General features: G+C 41.2%; 1 protein-coding gene across 11 annotated transcripts in view; it reads left to right on the forward strand.

The window, feature by feature from the left end:
• kiaa1109 (KIAA1109 ortholog) overlaps positions 1 to 22,835 on the forward strand; it is a 420,067-nt gene that overhangs the window by 37,760 nt on the left and 359,472 nt on the right. For 9 of the 11 annotated variants that reach the window (XM_043674034.1, XM_043674040.1, XM_043674039.1 and 6 more), the window contains 3 exons: positions 3,989 to 4,021; positions 5,160 to 5,224; positions 20,775 to 20,955. In XM_043674034.1, coding sequence (XP_043529969.1) covers positions 3,989 to 4,021; positions 5,160 to 5,224; positions 20,775 to 20,955 — 279 coding nt within the window. The remainder of the gene's footprint in view (positions 1 to 3,988; positions 4,022 to 5,159; positions 5,225 to 20,774; positions 20,956 to 22,835) is intronic. The other 2 variants (XM_043674037.1, XM_043674044.1) reach the window with 1 other exon arrangement.

A 22,835-nucleotide genomic window follows, 5' to 3' on the forward strand; every position in this document is an offset into this window, starting at 1 on the left:
TTCTGACGCTCCAGGGAAAACAGCCCCTGTCTAGTCAGCCTCTCCCAATAGCTCAAATCCTCCAACCCTGGCAATATCCTTGTAAATCTTTTCTGAACCCTTTGAAGTTTCACAACATCCTCCAGAGAGGAAGGCGATCAGAATTGCATGCAATATTCCAAATGTGGCCGAACCAATGTCTTGTACAGCTGTAACATGACCTCCCAACTCCTGTACTCAATACTCTGACCAACAAAGGAAAGCATACCAAACGCTTTCTTCACTATCCTATCTACCTGCGACTCCAATTTAAGGAGCTATGAAGCTGCACTCCAAGATCTCTTTGTTCAGCCACACTCCCCAGGACCTTACCATTAAGTGCCTTGACATTGTTTACAGAAATTTACATGTACAGAATGCAAATTAGGAAATACTGCGAAATGCTTATGATGTAGGTTTCTTTTCTTTAGAAAAGATAAAATTCAGTTCTTAATTTTCTGTTTTTGCAATTTCCATGTGGCTATACTGTAGATAGCCTCCTCCAAAGGTCCTCAGCATCATAGATGCCAGTCTTTAGCCAGTTCAGTTCATTCCACGTAGTATTAAGAACTGGTTGGAGACATTGCAAAGGCAATGGGCCCTGACAGTATTACAGCAATAATATGGTGGTATGACAATGTGGTATGTCCTGAAAATCAGGACATCTCCAACCCACCCTAATAGTCTATTCTGAATCATCAATAAAGAGATGGAAAATGTCAGCAACCGTGCTATCAAGCAGCATCTGCTTTGCAACAACCTGCTCACTGGCGCCTGGTTTGGATTCCACTAGGGCCATTCAGCCCCTGACCTCATTACAGTTTTGATTGAAGCATGGATAAAAGACCTGAATTCCAGAGATGAGGTGAGAGTAATTGCCCTTGACATCGAGGCTGCTTTTGACCAAATGCTGCTTAACCACTTCCATTGAGAAGGACAAGGGCAGCAGTCACATGGGAATAAGCTTCCTTCAAGCCCCTCACCATCCTGAGTTGGAAATAGTTGAATGGAATTGAATGAGTTTTATTAGATTAGGTTAGATTCCCTACAGTGTGGAAACAGGCCATTTGGCCCAACAAGTCCACACCAGCCCTCTGCAGAGTAACCCACCCAGACCCATTCCCCTCTGGCTAATGCACCTAACACTATGGGCAATTTAGCATGACCAGTTCACCTGACCTGCATATCGTTGGACTGTGGGAGGAAACTGGAGCACCCGGAGGAAACCCACGCAGATATGGGGAGAATGTGCAAACCCTACACAGACAGTCGCCCGAGGCTGGAGTTGAAGCTGGGATCCTGGTGCTGTGAGCTAGCAGTGCCAGCCACTGTGCCACCCCAATTGTCACATGTACTCCAAAGTACAGTAAAAAATTTGCAGTCACAGCATTGCAGCACCATCTTCGGTAAAATGGTACCTAGGTACAGATACTTAAGATCAAATTCTTAGGAAACAAAAAAAATTAGAACGTTAAGAAATAAGCAATCTAACATTACAGGTCATAGGAATCAGTCAATAAAATAAAAAGTGCAAAGTTCAGAATATCAGTCTTTTTGACCCAGTCTGCGCTGGCAACCACCAACATAGGAATCGCCCCACTTCACGCACCATCTCTTCACCGCTGGGCCCACTTCGCTGAAGCCACTGAATCCACTCTAGCCCGGCAACCAAGTCTACTCGTTCTGCTGCCAGGCCAGGCTGCTGCCACCAGGCCATGAGTCCTGCTTTGGCTGCAGATATGACCTTGGTGGGAGCGCCATCTTGAAGAGTCCACTGCTGCTGTCGGAGGATCTTTGTCGCTGGCCCTGAACGCTGGGAGAACAATCCTGCTAAAACTGCCACAGGCCCCGAATGCAGTCTCTACTGCCGCTGTTAACCCCGAAAACTGGGAGAACGACCTTACTCCTACTGGCCTAGATTGCCAAGATCCTCACGGCCGCTGCCACTGCCTCCGATGGCCTGGAGAAGCCAAATCCACCATTCCACATGTGGCCTGCTCTCACTGCTGTGCTAGTTCTGCTGACCAACCTATCACAGAAAAGATGAAAAAAAACACACTTCTCCTTCACAGAAAATAATACAGTAATGCTCTGAGGTAGCAGAAGAGCTGCTTCAAGTTGGTGGACGAGACCATATCTATAAACTCAGCGGACAATTGGGCGAGAATGTCACCACTGTCACAGTGGAGAACAGGGTGCCAAAGAAGTAAATCCATATGTTCCCCAACTGGAAATTTTGGATGAACTGGGAAATCTACTGCCTAGAAGATCAAATATGCGGCATTCAAGTTGGGGCAACCTGGATCTATGCAGAAAATCCAGATATGACCTCCACAAACGCATCAGAAATGCCAAGGGGCAGTACCTGACCAAGTTAGAGGCCCAAACCAATTAAACAGACACCCGTTACCTGTGGCGAGGCCTGTACACCCTAACTGGATGCGAAGTGAAACAGAGCACGACAGTGGACAAAAACACATCCCTCCCTGATGCGCTCAATGCTTTCTATGCTTGATTTGAGCAGAATGCCAGCTGCGCAGTGTCACTTGCCCCAACAGCCCCAGACACACCCGTTCCCTCCCTCCCACCACTGGAGATGTTAGACTGGTCAATCCTAGGAAAGCAGCGGGCCCAGACAGTGTCCCCGTCCATGCACTTAGATCCTGTGCAGACCAGCTGGTGGAGGTATTTGCTGAAGTCTTCAACCCCTCCTTGCTACATGTCGAAGTCCGCACCTGCTTTAAGGAGATGGCCATCATCTCAGTGCCAAAGAAAACACATGCAATGTGCTTGAATAACTACTGCCTAGTGGCTCTGATCTCCATAACCACGACCTGCTTCAAAAGGCAGGTCATGGCCAATATCAACTCTGGCCTCCCAGCCTGCCTTGATCCCCTGCAATTTCACTACCAGCAAAACAGGTCCACAGCGGACACCATTTCTCTAGCCCTACACTCATCCCTGGATCATCTGGATAACAAGGGTATCTAAGTTAGGCTCCTACCCATTGATTACAGCTCCGTCTTTAACACCATAATCCCTTTCAGACAAATCTCAAAATTCTGAGACCTAGGCCTTAGCTCTGCCCTTTGCAGTTGGGTCCTCAGTTTCCTGACCCACAGACAGCGATCAGTGAAGGTAGACAATGGCAACTCCTCCCACGATAATCCACAACACTGGTGCCTCGCAAGGATGTGTTCTCAGCATCCTACTGTACTCCCTGTACACTCACAACTGTGTAGCCAAATTCCAACTGAGCGCCATCTACAAGTTTGTGGTAAGGCTGATATCAAGCAATGATGAGTCAGAATGTAAGGAAGGAGATAGAGGACTTTGTGTCAAGGTGGAGAAAGTGAGGACTGCAGATGCTGGAGATAAGAGCTGAAAATGTGTTGCTGGAAAAGCACAGCAAGTGAGGCAGCATCCAAGGAACAGGAGAATCGACGTTTCGGGCATGAGCCCTTCTTCTGGAATCATGGTGCAATGATAACAAGCTTTCTCTCAATGTCAGCAAAACACAAGAACTGATCATTCCTTTCAGGAAGAAAGGAATGGATACGCTCCTACCTACATGAATGGAGCTGAGATGGAGAGGGTCGAGAGTGCCAAGTTCTTTGCAGTGACCATAACCAACGATCTGTGGGACCTCCTACATGGATGCGACGATCAAGAAGGCACAACAATGCTTCTTCCCCAGATGGCTTCGGAAATTTGGATGTCCATAAGGGCCCCTCACCAGTTTTTATAGATGCACCATTCAAAGCGTTCTATCCGGGTGCATAACAGCCTGGTATGGAAACTGCTCTGCCCAGGATTGGAAGAAACTGCAGAAAGTTGTGTGCCCAGCCCAGAGCATCATGGAAGCCAACTTCCCATTCATGGATGCCATTTATACTTCTTGTTACAATAGAAAAGCTGCCAACATCATCAAAGACTCCTCCTAATGCTCTCTTCTAACCTCTTTCATCAGGAAGAAGATACAAAAGCTTGAACACACCAACAGGTCCAGGAACAGCTTCTTCCCTGCTGTTATTAGACTGCTGAATGGACCTCTCTAACTTCAAATAGTGTTGATCTTGTTCATGTTGATCTTGCTTTTGCCTCTCCTATGCAGCCATAAACTAGTATGCTTCGCTTTGTTTGCACACCCTAAGACCTGTATGTCCTTGTTTGCTATGATCTACCTGTACTGCTTGCAAAATTAAGCTTTTCAAAGTATTGAGGTATACGTGACAACAATAAATCTAATCATGAACTGAAGCAGTTCAAGAAAGCAATAAATGCTGACTGCCAGTGATGCCCATGTTCCAAAAATGAATTTTAAAAAAATGGTCTTTTGAAAATCACATTGGTATTGTCTTGAGGTAGTGATAATTAGGGTGACTGTTACTTCATTGACATATTGACATTTGTAACTTCCTGTATTAAATTATGATAGTGTATAGCATTGATCATAATGTCTTAATAAAGCCTGAAATGGGATGTTAAAAGTTTGTGACCGGTATTTGTGGTAAATGATAATATCTAACTGGTTGCGGGTTTGCAATGACAGGTAGTGATGATACTAAGTATAGTATAATCCTGTATTTGATGGCTAGTGTTTGGGATTTATAGATAACAATTGGAATTTGACTTTTAATTTTGATTCTATGTGACAAATATGCCAGTTTCTGTTTAGTTTTCCATTATTTCTTGATTCCTATACAGACTCAATTTGACAGAGTAACTGAATCTTTCCCAAATCTCTGATCATGACACTCTGTGCTATTCACCAGGAGATGTTTGAAATCTGCATGAGACATAATTTAGTCTTTTATTGCACTTGGGAGGCAAATAATCTGCTTCTAGCAATGAAATAAAATGGATTTTTAAAAGTTTGATTTATTATTGTTAGTATCACTGTCACTTATTGATATCCTATTGTTTTTCTTGACTTAATTTCTGAAATTGCTTGTTGAAACTTGCTGCTTGTACATTAGCTGTAATAAGCTTATTGAAGTAACTGAAACCATAATGTTGAAATTACAAGAAAATTATTTTTATGCAATATGCAAAAGTTACACATAATTATAGTTTGAACTACAATTTTAACAGTATTAACTTTCTCAGTTTTCATTATATATGTGTATTTACTTCGTTAGAATCCAGGATGGATTTCTCATATTCAGGTGGTGGAAGATGTACAATCCAAAACAGAAACAGCATGGTGAGTTTTTTACTTCTGTAATTTTGTTTTTGTGTTTATAACTTATTTGGTGCTTAAGTGAAAACCATAGTGTTGCATAGTAAGCTTAATGGTCTAGTAGTTATTTGACATTGATCTATTTAGAGTCATAGAGATGTACAGCATGGAAACAGACCTTTCGGTCCAACCTGTCCATGCCAACCAGATATCCCAACGCAATCTAGTCCCACCTGCCATCCCCCGGCCCATGTCCCTCCAAACCCTGCCTCTACATATACCCATCCAAATGCCTCTTAAATGTTGCAATTGTACCAGCCTCCACCACTTCCTCTGGCAACTCATTTCATACACGTGCCAACCCTCTGTGTGAAAAAATTGCCCCTGAGGTCTCTTCTATATCTTTCCCCTCTCACCCTAAACCTATGCCCTCTAGTTCTGGACTCCCCGACCCCAGGGAAAAGACTTTGCTTATTTACCCTATCATGCCCCTCATAATTTTGTAAACCCCTATAAGGTCACCCCTCTCAGCCTCCGACGCTCCAGGGAAAACAGCCCCAGCCTGTTCAGCCTCTCCCTATAGCTCAAATCATCCAACCCTGGCAACATCCTTGTAAATCTTTTCTGAACCCTTTCAAATTTCACAACATCTTTCCGATAGGAAGGAGACCAGAGNNNCCAATGTCCTGTACAGCCGCAACATGACCTCCCAACTCCTGTACTCAATACTCTGACCAATAAAGGAAAGCATACCAAACGCCTTCTTCACTATCTTATCTACCTGTGACTCCACTTTCAAGGAGCTATGAACCTGCACTCCAAGGTCTCTTTGTTCAGCAACACTCCCTAGAACCTTACCATTAAGTGTATAAGTCCTGCTAAGATTTGCTTTCCCAAAATGCAGCATCTTGCATTTATCTAAATTAAACTCCATCTGCCACTTCTCAGCCCATTGGCCCATCTGGTCCCAGATCCTGTTGTAATCTGAGGTAACCCTCTTCGCTCTCCACTACACCTCCAATTTTGGTGTCATCTGCAAACTTACTAACTGTGTACCTCTTATGTTTGCATCCAAATCATTTGTGTAAATAACAATAAGTAGAGACCCAGCACCGATCCTTGTGGCACTCCACTGGTCACAGGTCTCCAGTCTGAAAAACAACACTCCACCACCACCCTCTGTCTTCTACCTTTGAGCCAGTTCTGTATCCAAATGGCTAGTTCTCCCTGTATTCTGAGATCTAACCTTGCTAGTCAGTCTCCCGTGGGGAACCTTGTCGAACGCCTTACTGAAGTCTATCTAGTTCACATCTACCGCTCTGCCCTTATCAATCCTCTTTGTTACTTCTTCAAAAAACCCAATGAAGCTTGTGAGACATGACTTCCCACGCACAAAGCAATGTTGACTATCCCCAGTCAGTCCTTGCCTTTCCAAACACATGTACATCCTGTCCCTCAGGATACCCTCCAACAACTTGCCCACCACTGACGTCAGGCTCACCGGTCTATAGTTCCCTGGCTTGTCTTTACCGCCCTTCTTAAACAGTGGCACCAAGTTAGCTCCAGTCTTCCGGCACCTCATCTGTGACTATCGATGATACAAATATCTAAGCAAGAGACCCAGCAGTCACTTCTCTAGCTTCCCACAGAGTTCTCGGGTACACCTGATCAGGTCCTGTGGACGTATCCACTTTTACCCATCCAAGACATCCAGCACTTCCTCCTCTGTAATCTGGACATTTTGCAAGATGTCACCATCTATTTCCCTACAGTCTATATCTTCCAGATCCTTTTCCACAGTAAATACTGATGCAAAATACTAATTTGGTATAAGACCATAAGACATGGGAATGGAAGTAAGGCCATTCGGCCCATCGAGTCCACTCCACCATTCAATCATGGCTGATGGGCATTTCAACTCCACTTACCCGCATTCTCCCCATAGCCCTTAATTCCTTGTGACATCAAGAAGTTATCAATCTCTGCCTTGAAGACATTTAGCGTCCCGGCCTCCACTGCACTCTGCGGCAATGAATTCCACAGGCCCACCACTCTCTGGCTGAAGAAATGTCTCCGCATTTCTGTTCTCCCCCATTTCCTGCGGCTCCACACAAAGGCCGCCTTGCTGATCTTTTGAGGGACCCAATTCTCTCCCTTTACATTACATTTTTTATATTACATTACATTACAGTGTGGAAACAGGCCCTTTGGCTCAAGTCCACACCGACCCGCCGGAGCGAAACCCACCCATACCCCTACATTTACCCCTTACCTAACACTACAGGCAATTTAGTGACTCTGCACATCTTTGGACTGTGGGAGGAAACCGGATTACCCGGAGGAAACCCACGCAGACACGGGGAGAACGTGCAAACTCCACACAGTCAGTCGCCTGAGGCGGGAATTGACCCCAGGTCTCTGGCGCTGTGAGACAGCAGTGCTAACCACTGTGCCACCGTGCCGCCCACCCTTGTTACGCTTTTGTCCTTAATGTATTTTTAAAAACCCTTTGGATTCTCCTTAATTCTATTTGCCAAAGCTATCTCGTGTCCCCTTTTTGCCCTCCTGATTTCCCTCTTAAGTATACTCCTACTTCCTTTATACTCTTCTAAGGATTCACTCAATCTATCCTGTCTATTCCTTACATATGTTTCGTTCTTTTTCTTAACCAAACCCTCAATTTCTTTAGTCATCCAGCATTCCCTGTACTTACCAGCCTTTCCTTTCACCCTGACAAGAATATACTTTTTCTGGATTCTCATTGTCCGATTTCTGAAGGCTTCTCATTTTCTAGCCGTCCCTTTACCTGCGAATATCTGTCCCCAATCAGCTTTCAAAAGTTCTTGCCTAATACCGTCAAAATTGGCCTTTCTCCAATATAGAACTTCAACTTTTAGTTCTGGTCTATCCTTTTAAATCACTATTTTAAATCTAATAGAATTACAGTCGCTGGCCCCAAAGTGCTCCCCCACTGACACCTCAGTCACCTGCCCTGCCCTATTTCCCAAGAGTAGGTCACGTTTTGCACCTTTTCTAGTAGATACATCCACATATTGAATCAGAAAATTGTCTTGTACGCACTTAACAAATTCCTCTCCACTCTCAACCTTTAACTCTATGGCAGACCCAGTCTATGTTTGGAAATTTAAAATCCCCTACCATAACCACCCTATTATTCTTACAGATAGCTGAGATCTCCTTACAAGTTTGTTTCTCAATTTCACTCAGACTATTGGTGGGGGGGTCTATAATACAATCCCAATAAGGTGATAATCCCTTTCTTATTTCTCAGTTCCACCCAAATAACTTTCCTTGATGTATTTCCAGGAATATCCTCCCTCAGCACAGCTGTAATGCTATCCCTTTTCAAAAATGCCACTTCCCCTCCTCTCTTGCCTCCCTTTTTATCCTTCCTGCAGCATTTGTATCCTGGAACATTAAGCTGCCAATCCTGCCCATCCCTGAGCCACGTTTCTGTAATTGCTATGATATCCCATTCCCATGTTTCTCACCATGCCCTGAGATCATCTGCCTTCCCTGTTCGGCCCCTTGCATTGAAATTAATGCAGTTTATTTTATTAGTTCTACCTTGTCCCTGCTTGCCCTGACTGTTTGACTCACTTCTGTTCTCAGCTGTACCCGTCTCAGACCGATCTCTTTCCTCACTATCTCTCTGGGTCCCACTCGGCCACCGTACTAGTTTAAATCCTCCCGAGCAGCTCTAGCAAATTTCCCTGCCAGTATATTAGTCCCCTTCCAATTTAGGTGCAATCCATTTTTATTGTACAGGTCACTTCTACCCCAAAAGAGATTCCAATAATCCAAAAATGTGAATCCTTTTCCCATACACTAGCTCCTCAGCCTCATCTGCTCTATCCTCCAATTCCTGCCCTCACTAGCTCATAGCACCAGGAGTAATCCAGATATTACTACTCTTGAGGACCTCCTTTTTAAATTCCTGCCTAACTCTCTGTAATCTCCCTTCAGAATCTCAACCTTTTCCCTTTTCCTATGTCGTTGGTTCCAGTGTGGACAATGACCTCCTGCTGGCCCCTCTCCCCCGTGAGAACATTCTGCACCCTCTCTGAGACGTCCTTGATTCTGGCACCAGGGAGGAGAAAGTGAGGTCTGGAGATCAGAGATGGAAATGTGTTGCTGGAATAGCGCAGCAGGTCAGGCAGCATCTAGGGAACAGGAGAATCGACGTTTCGGGCATTAGCCTGAAGAAGGGCTAATGCCCGAAACGTCGATTCTCCTGTTCCCTAGATGCTGCCTGACCTGCGCTTTTCCAGCAACACATTTCCATCTCTGGCACCAGGGAACCAACACACCATTCTGCTTTTTTGTTGCTGGCCACAGAAACGTCTGTCTGTACCTCCGACTACAGAGTCCCCTAACACAATTGATCTCTGGAAGCCGACGTACCCCTCGTTGCATTAGAGCCAGTCTCAAAACCAGAAACTTGACTGTTTGTGTTACGTTCCCCTGAGAATCTATCATCCCCTACATTTTCCAAAACAGCATACCTGTTTGAAATGGGTATAACCACAAAAGACTCCTGCACTAGGTGCCTACCTCTCTTACCCTTCCTTGAATTAACCCATTTATATGACTGTATCTGAGACTTTTCCACCCTTCCTATAACTGTCATCCATCACATACTTTTGCAGTTGCAAATTTCTCATTGCTTCTAACTGTCTCTCCAACCGGTCCATTCGATCTGATAAGATTCGCAACCAACAGCATTTATGGCATTTATAATCCGCAGTAACCCTTAACTCTCTTTAAACTCCCACATCTGACAAGAAGCACATATACTCTACTGAAGGCCATTTTTGCTCCTTCACAATCTACAGACCCAGAAGATAACACCGTCTTATTCCTCTACAAACACTGGCCCAGGTTAAATTAATAGTTATTGCTTATATTTTAAGTTTAATCAAGACACCTATCTCCAAAAACATATAATCAAGGAAGAACCCACTCTATTCACTACTGCAGACTTTCTGTAGGCCACACTTAAAACAACAATTAACTGTTTCTGTGCTGTGAACTTCGCTCAACAGTTCCTCCAAGATTAGTTATGAATTTCACTATTTGTTAATTTTCCCAGATGCACTCCAAAGTCCAGTGATACATGAATTTAAAAAGCAAAGGCAGTGTCAGTTTCTTTCTTTTTCTCGGTCTCGCTCGGTCTCTCTCTCTTTCTCGCTCGGTCTCTCTCTCTTTCTCGCTCGGTCTCTCTCTCTTTCTCTCCCTCTCTGCCTGCCTCCTGTCATGTGCTTCCTTTGTCTGTGCTTCTCCCTTTTAAAACTGCTGTTGTTTTGACTTTTTTTCTCCAAAGTTCCGAAACAATGTAACAGCATATACAACGATATTTACTGCTCCTGGAATTTGAGGAGCACCTAAAATACCTCAAAATTAATTGAAATTTATGCAGTTTATTTTATTAGGTGCTCCAGCACCTAAAATACCTCAGAAAAGGTGCAGCTGTTAGAGCCAGAAATTTTTTCTATCCTCCATCTTGGAGTACCCAGAATCCTTGTCCAATTCCTAGATATGGATTATCTTTCAGCTTTCCATCTTCATAGGTGTTTATGATATATGATTGCAAAATAGTCAATTTCATCTGTTAATCAGCTAGATTAGATTAGATTACTTACAGTGTGGAAACAGGCCCTTCGGCCCAACAAGTCCACACCGACCCGTCAAAGCGTAACCCACCCATACCGCTACATTTACCCCTATTACCTAACACTACGGCCAATTTAGCATGGCCAATTCACCTGACTTGCACATCTTTGTGACTGTGGGAGGAAACCGGAGCCCCCGGAGGAAACCCACGCAGACACGGGGAGAACGTGCAAACTCCACACAGTCAGTCGCCTGAGTCGGGAATTGAACCCGGGTCTCTGGCGCTGCGAGGCAGCAGTGCTAACCACTGTGCCACCGTGCCGCCCACAGATAATGTTGTGATTTTATTGTTTTGATTATGAATACGCTATTGTTTCATTATCACATTGACACTTCCTCAGCTTAGCTTCTTCACCACAGCCGCCTATTAACACATCTCCATTCCTAACATTGAAAAAGACATGTATTGTTATTAATGTATAGGTGCATGAACATTAACAGTGTTGATATCCACTCTTCCAAGGTTGTGTGAAAAGTTATGGAAAGACAGTCGTTCACACAATAATACAGTGCATCTTACATGGTATATACATCCATTGTACATGTCATTCCACTTGCTGTGCAGCTTAAGTTGCAGTTTCCATAGCAAGGTAATGTTGATTTGAGCAAAAATGAATCAATGAGATAGCAGCTTGAATCAGTTTACTATTGAAACGAAGTGATTACAGCCAGTTGTATCCTATTTCTTCTGCAATGTTAACTAATAGCCGTGATATGGCAAAGCTTTATCAACCATTTTCTTCTACATTTTCCTAACCTGAACTTCAAAAGGGATTAATTTCTTGGTATCAGATTTTATAGGCAGTGACTGATTCACTCTAACACTTGACTTGAAAGCCATTCTTTGTGTGAGCTTAGAGTCTTCTCTGAGAAGTGAAAAACAGTTTATTAACGAATTTTACCAACCTTTTTCTATCCCATTGCTGTGGTCCCATTTTCCACCTCCATGACTATGAATACATCAAACCCTGCTGCCTATATTCTGCAAATCTCTACAGTTCAGTCTTCTAAGCTAGAGAAGTGATTGCTGCGCCCCTTGCTGAGATTTTTGTGTCATCGATAGTCACAGGTGAGGTGCCGGAAGACTTGGAGGTTGGCTAACGTGGTGCCACTATTTAAAAAAGGTGGTAAGGATAAGCCAGGGAACTACAGATCAGTGAGCCTGACGTCAGTGGTGGGCAAGTTGTTGGAGGGAATCCTGAGGGACAGGATGTACATATATTTGGAAAGGCAAGGACCGATTGGGGATAGTCAACATGGCTTTGTGTGTGGGGAAATCATGTCTCACAAACTTGGTTGAGTTTTTTGAAGAAGTAACAAAGAGGATTGATGAGGGCAGAGTGGTAGATGTGATCTATCTGGACTTCAGTAAGGCGTTCCCCATGGGAGACTGGTTCGCAAGGTTAGATCTCACTGAATACAGGGAGAACTAGCTATTTGGATACAGAACTGGCTCAAAGGTAGAAGACAGAGGTTGGTGGTGGAGTGTTGTTTTTCAGACTGGAGGCCTGTGTCCGGTGGAGTGCCACAAGGATCGGTGCTGGATCCTCTGCTTTTTGTCATTTACATAAATGATTTGGATGCGAGTATAAGAGGTACACAGTTAGTGAGTTTGCAGATGACACCAAAATTGGTGATGTAGTGGACAACGAAAAATGTTACCTCAGATTACAACAGGATCTTGATCAGATGGGCCAATGGGCTGAGAAGTGGCAGATGGTTTAATTTAGATAAATGCAAGATGCTGCATTTTGGGAAAGCAAATGTTAGCAAGACTTATAGACTTAATGGTGAGGTCCTAGGGAGTGTTGCTGAACAAAGAGACCTTGGAGTGCAGGTTCATAGCGCCTTGAAAGTGGAGTTATAGGTAGATAGGATAGTGAAGAAGGCATTTGGTATGCTTTCCTTTATTGGTCAGAGTATTGAGTACAGGATTTGGGAGGTCATGTTGTGGCTGTACAGAACATTGGTTAGACCACTTTTGGAATATTGCGTGCAATTCTGGTCTCCTTCCTATCGGAAAGATGTTGTGAAACTTGAAAGGGTTCAGAAAAGATTTACAAGGATGTTGCCAGGGTTGGATGATTTGAGCTATAGGGAGAGGCTGAACAGGCTGGGGCTGTTTTCCCTGGAGCATCGGAGGCTGAGAGGGGTGACCTTATAGAGGTTTACAAAATTATGAGGAACATGGATAGGATAAATAGACAAAGTATTTTCCCTGGGGTCGGGGAGTCCAGAACTAGAGGGCATAGGTTTAGGGTGAGAGGGGAAAATTATAAAAGAGACCTAAGAGGCAACTTTTTTATGCAGAGTGTGGTACGTGTATGGAATGACCTGCCAGAGGAAGTGATGGAGGCTGTTACAATTACAACATTTAAAAGGCATCTGGATGGGTATATGAATAGGAAGGGTTTAAAGGGATATGGGCCGGGTGCTGGCAGGTTGGACTAGATTGGGTTGGAATATCTGGTTGACATGGATGGGTTGGACCGAAGAGTCTGTTTCCGTTTTGTACATCTCTATGATTTTGTGACTCTATAACTCTGTATTGCTCAACGTCTGACTTTCAGTGCATCTCTTACTACTACTACCCCACATGTTTGTGCTGCTGCCTTCAGCTGTCTAGACCTCAAGCTCTGGAAGTGCCTTGGTCAAATTCTCAGCTTCTCAACCTTTTTCTCTGTCTTTTAAGAACATCCTGAAAACTTAGTAACATCACTGGACTAATAATTTAGAGGCTATTACTCTGGCGACCTGGATTAAATATCCATCATTACAGTTGAAGAAATTTTAAGTTCAGTTGATAAATCAGAATTTGAAAACCAGTCTTAAACATTGATCGTAATCATCAGTTCTCAGTGTCTAAAAGCCATCCGGTTCACTAAAGTCCTGTAGCAAATAAAATCCATCATTCTTGCCTGGGTGTACAAGTGATACCAAACCCGCTGGGCAATATAGTTGACTCTTAATTGCCCTCTGAAATGGCCTATGAACACTCTGTTATGGGGCATTCATTATTGGGTAACAATTGCTGCCCTTACCAGGAATATCCACCCATAGGAATAAATTTAAACAAATTTAAAATGCTTTAGTCACTGCTAATGTCATCTTTGACTCAGTATTGATGTGCATCCTTGAAGTGTCTTAGGATGTTCACCTATGTTAAAGGTGTTGTATAAATGCAAGCTGTTGTCCTCAAGTTCGACAGTTTTAAAAATTCTTTCCAGCCCATCCATAGCACTACTTAACCTATGTTGAAAGGCCTTGAATCTTTAAAAGAATGCTAACAGCTGTTGTCTTAATGGATTTATTTGTTTTTGTTGCTGGCTGGCTGCTTCATTATTTGAATGGTAGGTCAAACCAAGCTATGAGAAATTTAAAAACACTTGACTTAATAGCTTGTAGCTGAGTTAAGTAATGTTTTTATTTGTAATAAAATCACACGAAGAGCATTCCCTTTCCTTCAACTTAATTTTAAATGCCCATACCATCACCTTTTTAATTTCGTAACCGAGTGTAGTTAGAAATTAAATTGAAGAAAATTCTGGTCACCAGGCATTTCAGACTAATGTCATAAACTAGTCAAATTTTCTTTATCTTAAATATTCAAAACAAAAAGTGCTGGAGAAATTCAGGTCTGATGGCATCTGTGGAGAGAGAAACAGTGTTAATGTTTTGAGTTTGTTATGACTCATTTTTCAGACCTACCGGAACTGCTGAGTTTCCCTTGCACTTGTATTTTTATTTCAGATTTCCAACATCTGCAGTTTTTTAAAAATTTCTGTTCCTGTAGTTAGGTTCAGATATTTATTGGATGACGTGAAACATCATCAGCATTCATTAGCTGAACAATGCAAAATTGACCCTAATAATATGAGACATTTTAGCTTCCTCAGTTTTGTATTCTTAGTGATTTAGGGAATAAATGTAATATGACATGAGTTTTTTATTGACTAAAGATTCATTGTAACTGAGCTCCTAATCATATTTGCAATATTGGGGTGCCAAACTATAAATGGCATTGATAAATGCCTGGGAATTGGTTGCCTGTTTGTTAGGTTTAAATACAATATATGATACAAGTGCATGTTTCGGAGGTGAAACTGAAATTCTTTTGATGCATGTTGAATATTTAAATTGTAAAAGCATTGATAGTCATTGGCAAGCATACACTTTCATGTATTTTGGTAGGAAGGATGAAGAGAAACAATATACAAAAAAATTGCAATTCTAAAGGGAGTACAGGAAGACAGACACCTGGGTGGGAATATGTGCATGAATAACTGAAGGTGCTTGAGAGAGTGTGAGAGGGCCTTAGATGTGTGTATAGTGATTAATAACATTAGTAAAGCATACAATATCCTCGGTTTTATTAATAAAATAAAGCACAAGAGCAAAGAGATTATGTTGAACTTGTATGAGGCACCTAGTTTGGGTTTTGCTAGAATATTGTGTCTAGTGCTTTAAGGAATGTGAAGGTATTAGAAAAAGTACAGAAGGTGTTTATGTCAATGGTTCTAAAAATGATGGATTTTAGTTATGCAGATTGAATGGGCATGCTGCGACTGTCCTCTTTGGAAGAGAAGGCTGAGCAGAGATGTGATCGAAGTGGACAAAGTAAATAGGGAGAAAATATGCCACTTGTGAAAGGATCAAGAATGAGAAGCCACAGATTTAAAGTAATTAGTCAAAGAAACAAAAGTTAGAGGAAAATCTTTTTAATACTGCAGGTAGTTAGGGTTTGGAATACATTGCAAGAGTGTGAGTTGGAAGACATGTTTAATGGTGGGAGCATGTCTAATCAAGGCATTCATAGCAGAACTAGACTGTTCCTTTTCAAACAACCATGTGCTAGGTTATGGGGAGAAAGGAGGGCAGTGGCTGCAATTAAGATGCTACCTGTGAGATGGTGCTGTCAAGATGGGCTCCATGGCCTCCTCCTAACCAATGAATCTGTGAAACAACTCATAAAGCAAATGGTGATTCTGGACTTTATGTATAAAAGCATAGAATACAAAAGCAAAAAAGTTATGATGAATACTAAATCACTAGCTTGTTTTAAAGTGGGCTATCATGTCCTGTTCAGGACATAAATCACAAGGACAAGCTAATGAGGAATATAAAAAATGAGAGAGCTTCTTTAAATAAATAAAAAAGGGAGAGTGCGATCAAAATGAATGTAGACTGCTTAAAAAATGATGTGGGGAGATAGTTCTAGGGACAAGGAATTGGCAGAGAAGTTAAACAGACACTTTGCCTTAGTTTTTAACCGTGGAAGATACTTTGAGCTTTTCATTAATACTGAAGAATATGGAGGAGGAATCAAGTATTATCGACATCACTAGAGAAGTAGTATTAGACAAACTAATGGGGCTAAGGGCAGATAAGTCCCCAGGCCCCAATGGCTTGCATTCTCGGATCTTAAAAGAAATAGCTACAAAAATAGTGGATGCGTGAGTTGCAAATTTTTCAAAAGTCCTTAGATTCTGGCAAAGTGCCAGAGGATTGGAAAACTACCAATCTATTACCCCTATTCAAAAAGGGAAGGAAGTAAAAAACAGTAAACTCTAGGCCATTTAGCCGAACATATATTGTTTGAAATGTATTGGAATTATGAAGAAGGCAGTAGCAGAACATTTGGAACATCATAATCTCCTTAAGCAAATCAGCATAGCTTCATGAAAGTGAAATTGTGTCCGACTAACTAATGAAGAGTTTTTGAGGAAGTCTCAACCAGGCTGAGTAGAGTGGAACCAGTAGATACATTATATCCCGAATTCCAGAAAGTGTTTGACAAGGTACTTCAAAAGTTAAGTACTAAGGTAAGAGCCTACGATATTAGTATGGATAGAGATTTGGCTCATGGGCAATACAAAGCAAGTGGGGATAGGTGAGTTGGGATCAGTGCTGGAACTATAAATGACTTGGAGGAAGGAAGTGAATGTACTTTAGCCACATTTGCAGATAACGCAAAAATAGGTGGAAAGGCAGGTTGCAAGAGAGATTAAAACAGTTTATACAGAGATTTGACAAAAAGTTGCCAGTTGGAGTATTATGTGGGGAAAATGTGAAGTCCTTCATTTTGAAAGGGAGAGCAAAAGAACATTTTTATTTAATTGGAGAAAAAAACTGCAACACAAAGAATTTGCGGGTATTTGTGCATGAAACACAGAATGCTGGCACTCAGGTGCACAGGTAATAATTTTAAAGGGTTTGGAATATAAGAGTAAGAAAGTCTTACTGCAACTGTGTAAGGTGCTGGTGAAACCACATCTGCATTACTGTGAACAGTTGTGGTGCCCTTATTTAAGAAAATATATTATTTTGTGGGGGCAGTTCAGAGAAGCTCCAGTATGAAGGAATTGCCTTATGAGCAAAGGTTAAACAGGTTGGGACTCTCCTGACTGGAGTTTAGAAAAATAAGAGGTTATTTCATTGAAATCTAGATGATTCTAAGAGGCTTGACAGGATAAATGCTGAGGAGATGTTTCCTTTGGTGGGAGAGTCTAGAGCCAGAGAGCACAGTATCCTGTTCCTTTATTTTTTGTTGTTGGGAATCTGGGTATTTTAATTTATTGATATAACTGTTTTTAAAAAAAATGTATAACATTGAATCACCTGAACTTGATTTAGGCTCCACAGTGATGAATGCATTTTGATTTAACATCCAATGCAGTCACAATTCTTATAAAGAAATTTTCTAGACTTATTCAGAATACCTTCTCTCTCTCTATTTGTTTCTGTTTTGTGCTTGTACAAGATGAAGATGGTTGTACTAAACAGTGGAATCAAGTATGCCATTTTAAATTTGAAGTAAACTTCTAGTTGCTGTTTACTTACAAAATATATCAACTTTGACCTCAAGAGCATCTTATCCTGCATTTCTCACATTTCACCACACCAGGATTCATAGAATCCCGGGCTTGGATCGGCGCAACATCGAGGGCCAAAGGGCCTGTACTGCGCTGTATTGTTCTATGTACTTACAAAATATATCAACTTTGACCTCAAGAGCATCTTATCCTGCATTTCTCACATTTCACCACACCAGGATTCATAGAATCCCTACACTGTGGAATCAGGCCATTAAGTTCGAGTCCACACTGGCCCTCCAAACAGTATTCCCCCCCCCACTACCCCTGAACTACCCCCTCTACCCTATCCCTGTAACCGAGCATTTCCAATGGCTAAACCATCTAGCGTGGACACTATTCGGGCAATTTAGCATGGCCGATCGACTAACCTGCACATCTCTGGACTGTGGGAGAAAACTGGAGCAATTGGAGGAAACCCATGTAGTCAGGGAGAACATGTAAACTTCACACGGGCTGTTGTCGGAGAGTGGAATTAAATCCAAATCAGTGGTGCCATGAGACAGCAATGCTAACCACTGAGTCACCATGCCGGAAGGCTTGGCTTTTTTGAATGATTATTCTGATTGGTGCCACAGAGGATACATTTTATGCTTTGGAGCATTATTCATCAGGAATTGAGTTCAGATAACTTTAATTTATTTCAAGTTGTACCTTTATAGTCAAGACACCGTCTGAGCTAACTTAAACAAAGGGCTGTGAAAGCTCCAATAGCGTAGGCTCTTATTTTATAACTTAACTTTTTGCAGTACCTTTTTAATTTCTACCTTTCAGGATTGTCTGCTTTTTTCAGGTGATTTTTGAACACTTTTTTAATTAATATTACTTTTATTCTATTTCTCATTTCAGACCAGTAATATCCAATGTTTAAAACTTATTTGAACCAGTTGTCATTTCACATATGAACTCTGTACCTTAAGAATTGATAATGGAAAACAGGGAAATGTTTTGCATTGGTCCTCATGGTGGAGGACTGAAGTTCTGAAAAGTTATACTGGACTTGAAATTTTAACACTGTTTCTGTCTCCACAGATGCTACCAGACCTGTTGAGTTTCTCGAGAATTCTATGTTTGCTCTTTATTTCCTTTTTTTTGTAGTGCTATTTTTACCCTAAAAATGAATTTAGAATTGTATAAATTCTTACTCACATTCTAAGAAATATTTTCTGATTTTTTAAAAAAAAACTTGGATATGATCAATAATAGAATCTTTAGGAATGCATGAAACATCTAATTTTAACATGAAGTTATAGTCATAATTGGAAACCTCTATTAAGAGCTAAGAGAAATAAATTATGTTTTTACAACAGTAATATTTATGCATTTACACCTATTGGAAAATAATGTTATATTCATAACCACTTGAAGAAGTATAAAGCCTTTCACTTCATAATGTTCCAAAATGCTTCACAGATGATTTTTTTTTATGAAGTATGGTCACTGTTTTGAAAGCAAAATACAGATGGCTGATTTGCATGAATCAAGGGCTTGGGCAACAGAGAGATAAATGACTTTTAATCAGTCTTTTGGAGGTATTGATTGGGAGATAAATGTTGCCCAGGAGAATGCCCTTACTTTTCTTTGAGTGTATTAAGTCCTAGTTTTCAGCTGCTTTATATAGTGTAATTTCGCTTCAGGATCATGGTAGTAGTGGGACCAATGCATGCACACGGTTTCAAAACTTTTGCTTCAGTGCCAGGGCAAACTGGGCATGTGTGGCCAGTCTGTCTCCCACTTATCACTTTCCTGCCTGACTCTCCCACTTGCCACTACCCATGAGGAGTCTTCTCGCTCCCTCAACTCTCTCCGTCCCTTTCCTCTCTGATGGCGTGGGTTCAGGGGAAGGAGGAGTGAGTGGAAGTGGAAAACAGAAGAGGGTGGCTTGTGGGAGAGGCAGGGTGGAACTCAATTTTAAAGACATATTTCTTTTATGTCTTTGTGTTTTAATAGCTTTTTTCATTGATGAATACAAGAATTTGGGGATGTACAGTATTTCAACTTGGTATAATATTTAATGCTTTATGCTGCCTAGAAATATTCTATGTAGCTAGATCATTATTTGTATAATATAGAAATCTGATTGTGCTGAAAGTCATCGCACTTGAGGTTGCATTTTTAGGAATACAACAGTACCTTCAAGTCAGGACTTACTCTTACATCATTGAATCTGTATGTACACCTTTGTTTTAGTTTGTGAAAGATACCTTTTCATGAGAGATTACACCTCTGACAATGTAACATTCCTTTGGTATTGCACGAAACCATCAACTTTGGCTGTGTGCTGAAGTTCTTTCAGTGGCACTTGAATCCATGAACTTCTAACATAAGAAAGAGTGCAACTACTGTGCTGAGGCTGACAATAAATAAAATGTTATTTGGGGTGACGTTATAGAGGTTTATAAAATCATGTGGGAGGGGGCATGGATAGGGTAAATAGACAAAGTCTTTTCCCTGGAATGGGGGAGTCAAGAACTAGAGTACATGGGTTTGGGGTGAGAGGGGAAAGATTTAGATTAGATTACTTACAGTAATTTTTAGATTTAAAAGATTTAAAAGGAACCTAAGGGGCAACGTTTTCATGCAGGAGTTGGTGCGTGTATGGAATTAACTGCCAGAAGAAGAGGTGGAGGCTAGTACAATTACAACATTTAAAAGGCATTGGATGGGTACATAAATAGAAAGGATTGAGAGGGATATGGGCAACTGCTGGCAAATGAGACTAGATTAATTTCGGATATCTGGTTGGCATAGACGAGTTGAATCGAAGGGTCTGTTTCTGTACTGTACATCTCCATGACTATGACTCTATATCAAGAATTTGGATCAAGAATTAAGAATTCAGATATTGGTAATTTTGTTACAATTAATGTTGAGCTAAGCTACCATTTTTTTTTAAAAAGAATTGTTTCAGAATTGACATATTCCAGATTACTGTGCAACTTGTCAATTTTGGCCATGATACCTCATGTCTTACATTTAACGAAGATTGTATCACTGTTTTTATTTAGATCCAAAAGCAGAAACTAGATTGTATATAACGGTCAATGGCTTCGAATTCCATGTTTATAATCGTTATGACCTGTATGCACATTTACAAGAACTGTTTGGATTGGAACCAACGATTATCCCGAAAAGAGCAAATACAAAAGTGAAGAAAAGCCGGGAGAAAACAAAGTCTAAACTCGAGAGGTATGGAAACTAAACTTGCATTTATTATTTGATAGTTAATTAGCTTGAGTTGCTGAGAGTCGTGTTCCAAAACCAACGCCTTGTTTATGCACAGCTACAATCAATTGCTTAACATCGATTACCAAATCAAACACTTGGATCCACAGTTCTACAATTAAATAGCTTACAATAGTGCATAGACATTAGTCTTCTGCAACCTGAGCTACAACAATGCCATAATATTCTTAGGAAAACATTCGAGTATCTTTTAAAATTTTATTGCTAATAGGAAGAAAATCAATGCGCAAATCCACATTCTGATTGTGTATGTACTGATTCTCTTGTATTATGTTCTGATTCTCTTGTATTATGTTCTGAATTGTTTGTAATTAAGTGTTAGCTTTTTTGAGAAAGGCACTAATATTGCATACCACAAAAATTATATTTTTTCTCCCCCTCCATTTAAAATATTTAGTTTATCTTTTTCTTTGTTGAGCAACTTTTCAAGAGTTAAAACCTGTTCTGCAGACAAATCCTGGGTTTAACAAATTGGAAAGAAGACTAAGTCGATCAGATAATAAGCATTAGTTGGCTCACAGTTGAGTTTTAAATGTCGGAGGAAGGCAACCTAACAGTAATATTGAAATCTCCAAGTTTTGAAATTCTGGAGAAGAACTAATCATTGGAAATTTTCCAATACCATTTCTGTCAAATGAGATGCTGGAGCAGCATATGTTGGAGGCTGAGAAAGGACTAGAGAAGACAGGTTGAAGGAGAAAAGGATGTAATAACAGTTAAATAGAGATTGAAAGGACATTGTATGGTGTGGTAAAATTCAGAATTACAATTCTTGAGAATTGTGGGGGTGAAGACTGATGTCATCAGGTCTCGTTGGAGCACAAAGCAGAATGTGGTGATAAAGCGTGATTCCTATTGAATTGAATAAAGTGGAGCAATTGAAACATAATTCTTTGCAAAATCATCAACATTTGATTTAGAGGTAAAATGGAGCCCATTTCTAACTCTTCTATAGAGAAAACTAAGCCCTGCACATCTGGGCTGGGAGGGAGGATGGATGGGTAATAATTTGTCTAGTCTTGTCCTTTTGCATGTGATTTTTTTTCTTTCATAAATCCAGACTGTGTGAAATGTATGTGGATGGTCTATTTCTGTGGTGAGTAATATGTAAAACCTTCTTCTTTGTGCTCAGTGCTTGTCTGTAAGGTGTTGCCAAAATTGTGTTTCTGCATTTTGCATTTTGTATTTGTTGTTAACTTCAATATATTCAACAGCTTAGCTGTAACGTATTCTGGAGTTAAATTGTTGTGTAATTTTAGTACGCAGAGATAATTCAGGATGGTAGCTCAGAGTTACGTGAAATTCAAGATGCAGATAGTAAATGTGTTTATGTATGGTTTTATTATATCCCGAAGGTGCTTTGCAGAAAATAGGTCTGCATTTGAAGTGCAATTGCTTTTAGATGGACAAATGCAGTAGATAATTTGCAAGGGTTGTACTCATCTATGGTGCGGTTGTCATAGAGATGTACAGCATGGAAACAGACCCTTCGGTCCAACTCGTCTGTGCCGACCAGATTTCCTAACATAATCTAGTCACATTTGCCAGCAGGTGGTCCATATCTCTCTCAACCCTTGCTATTCTTATACCCATCCAGATGTCTTTTAAATGTTGTAATTGTACCGGCGTCCAACAGTTCCTCTGGCAGTTCATTCCATACTCGCACCACCCTCTAGAACATAGAACAATACAGCACAGAACAGGCCCTTCGGCCCACGATGTTGTGCCGAACATTTGTCCTAGCTTAAGCACCCATCCATGTACCTATCCAATTGCCGCTTAAAGGTCACCAAAGATTCTGACTCTACCACTCCCACAGGCAG

Source organism: Chiloscyllium plagiosum, chromosome 32 (genome assembly GCF_004010195.1).
Source record: "Chiloscyllium plagiosum isolate BGI_BamShark_2017 chromosome 32, ASM401019v2, whole genome shotgun sequence".
NCBI classification, from domain to species: Eukaryota; Metazoa; Chordata; class Chondrichthyes; order Orectolobiformes; family Hemiscylliidae; genus Chiloscyllium; species Chiloscyllium plagiosum.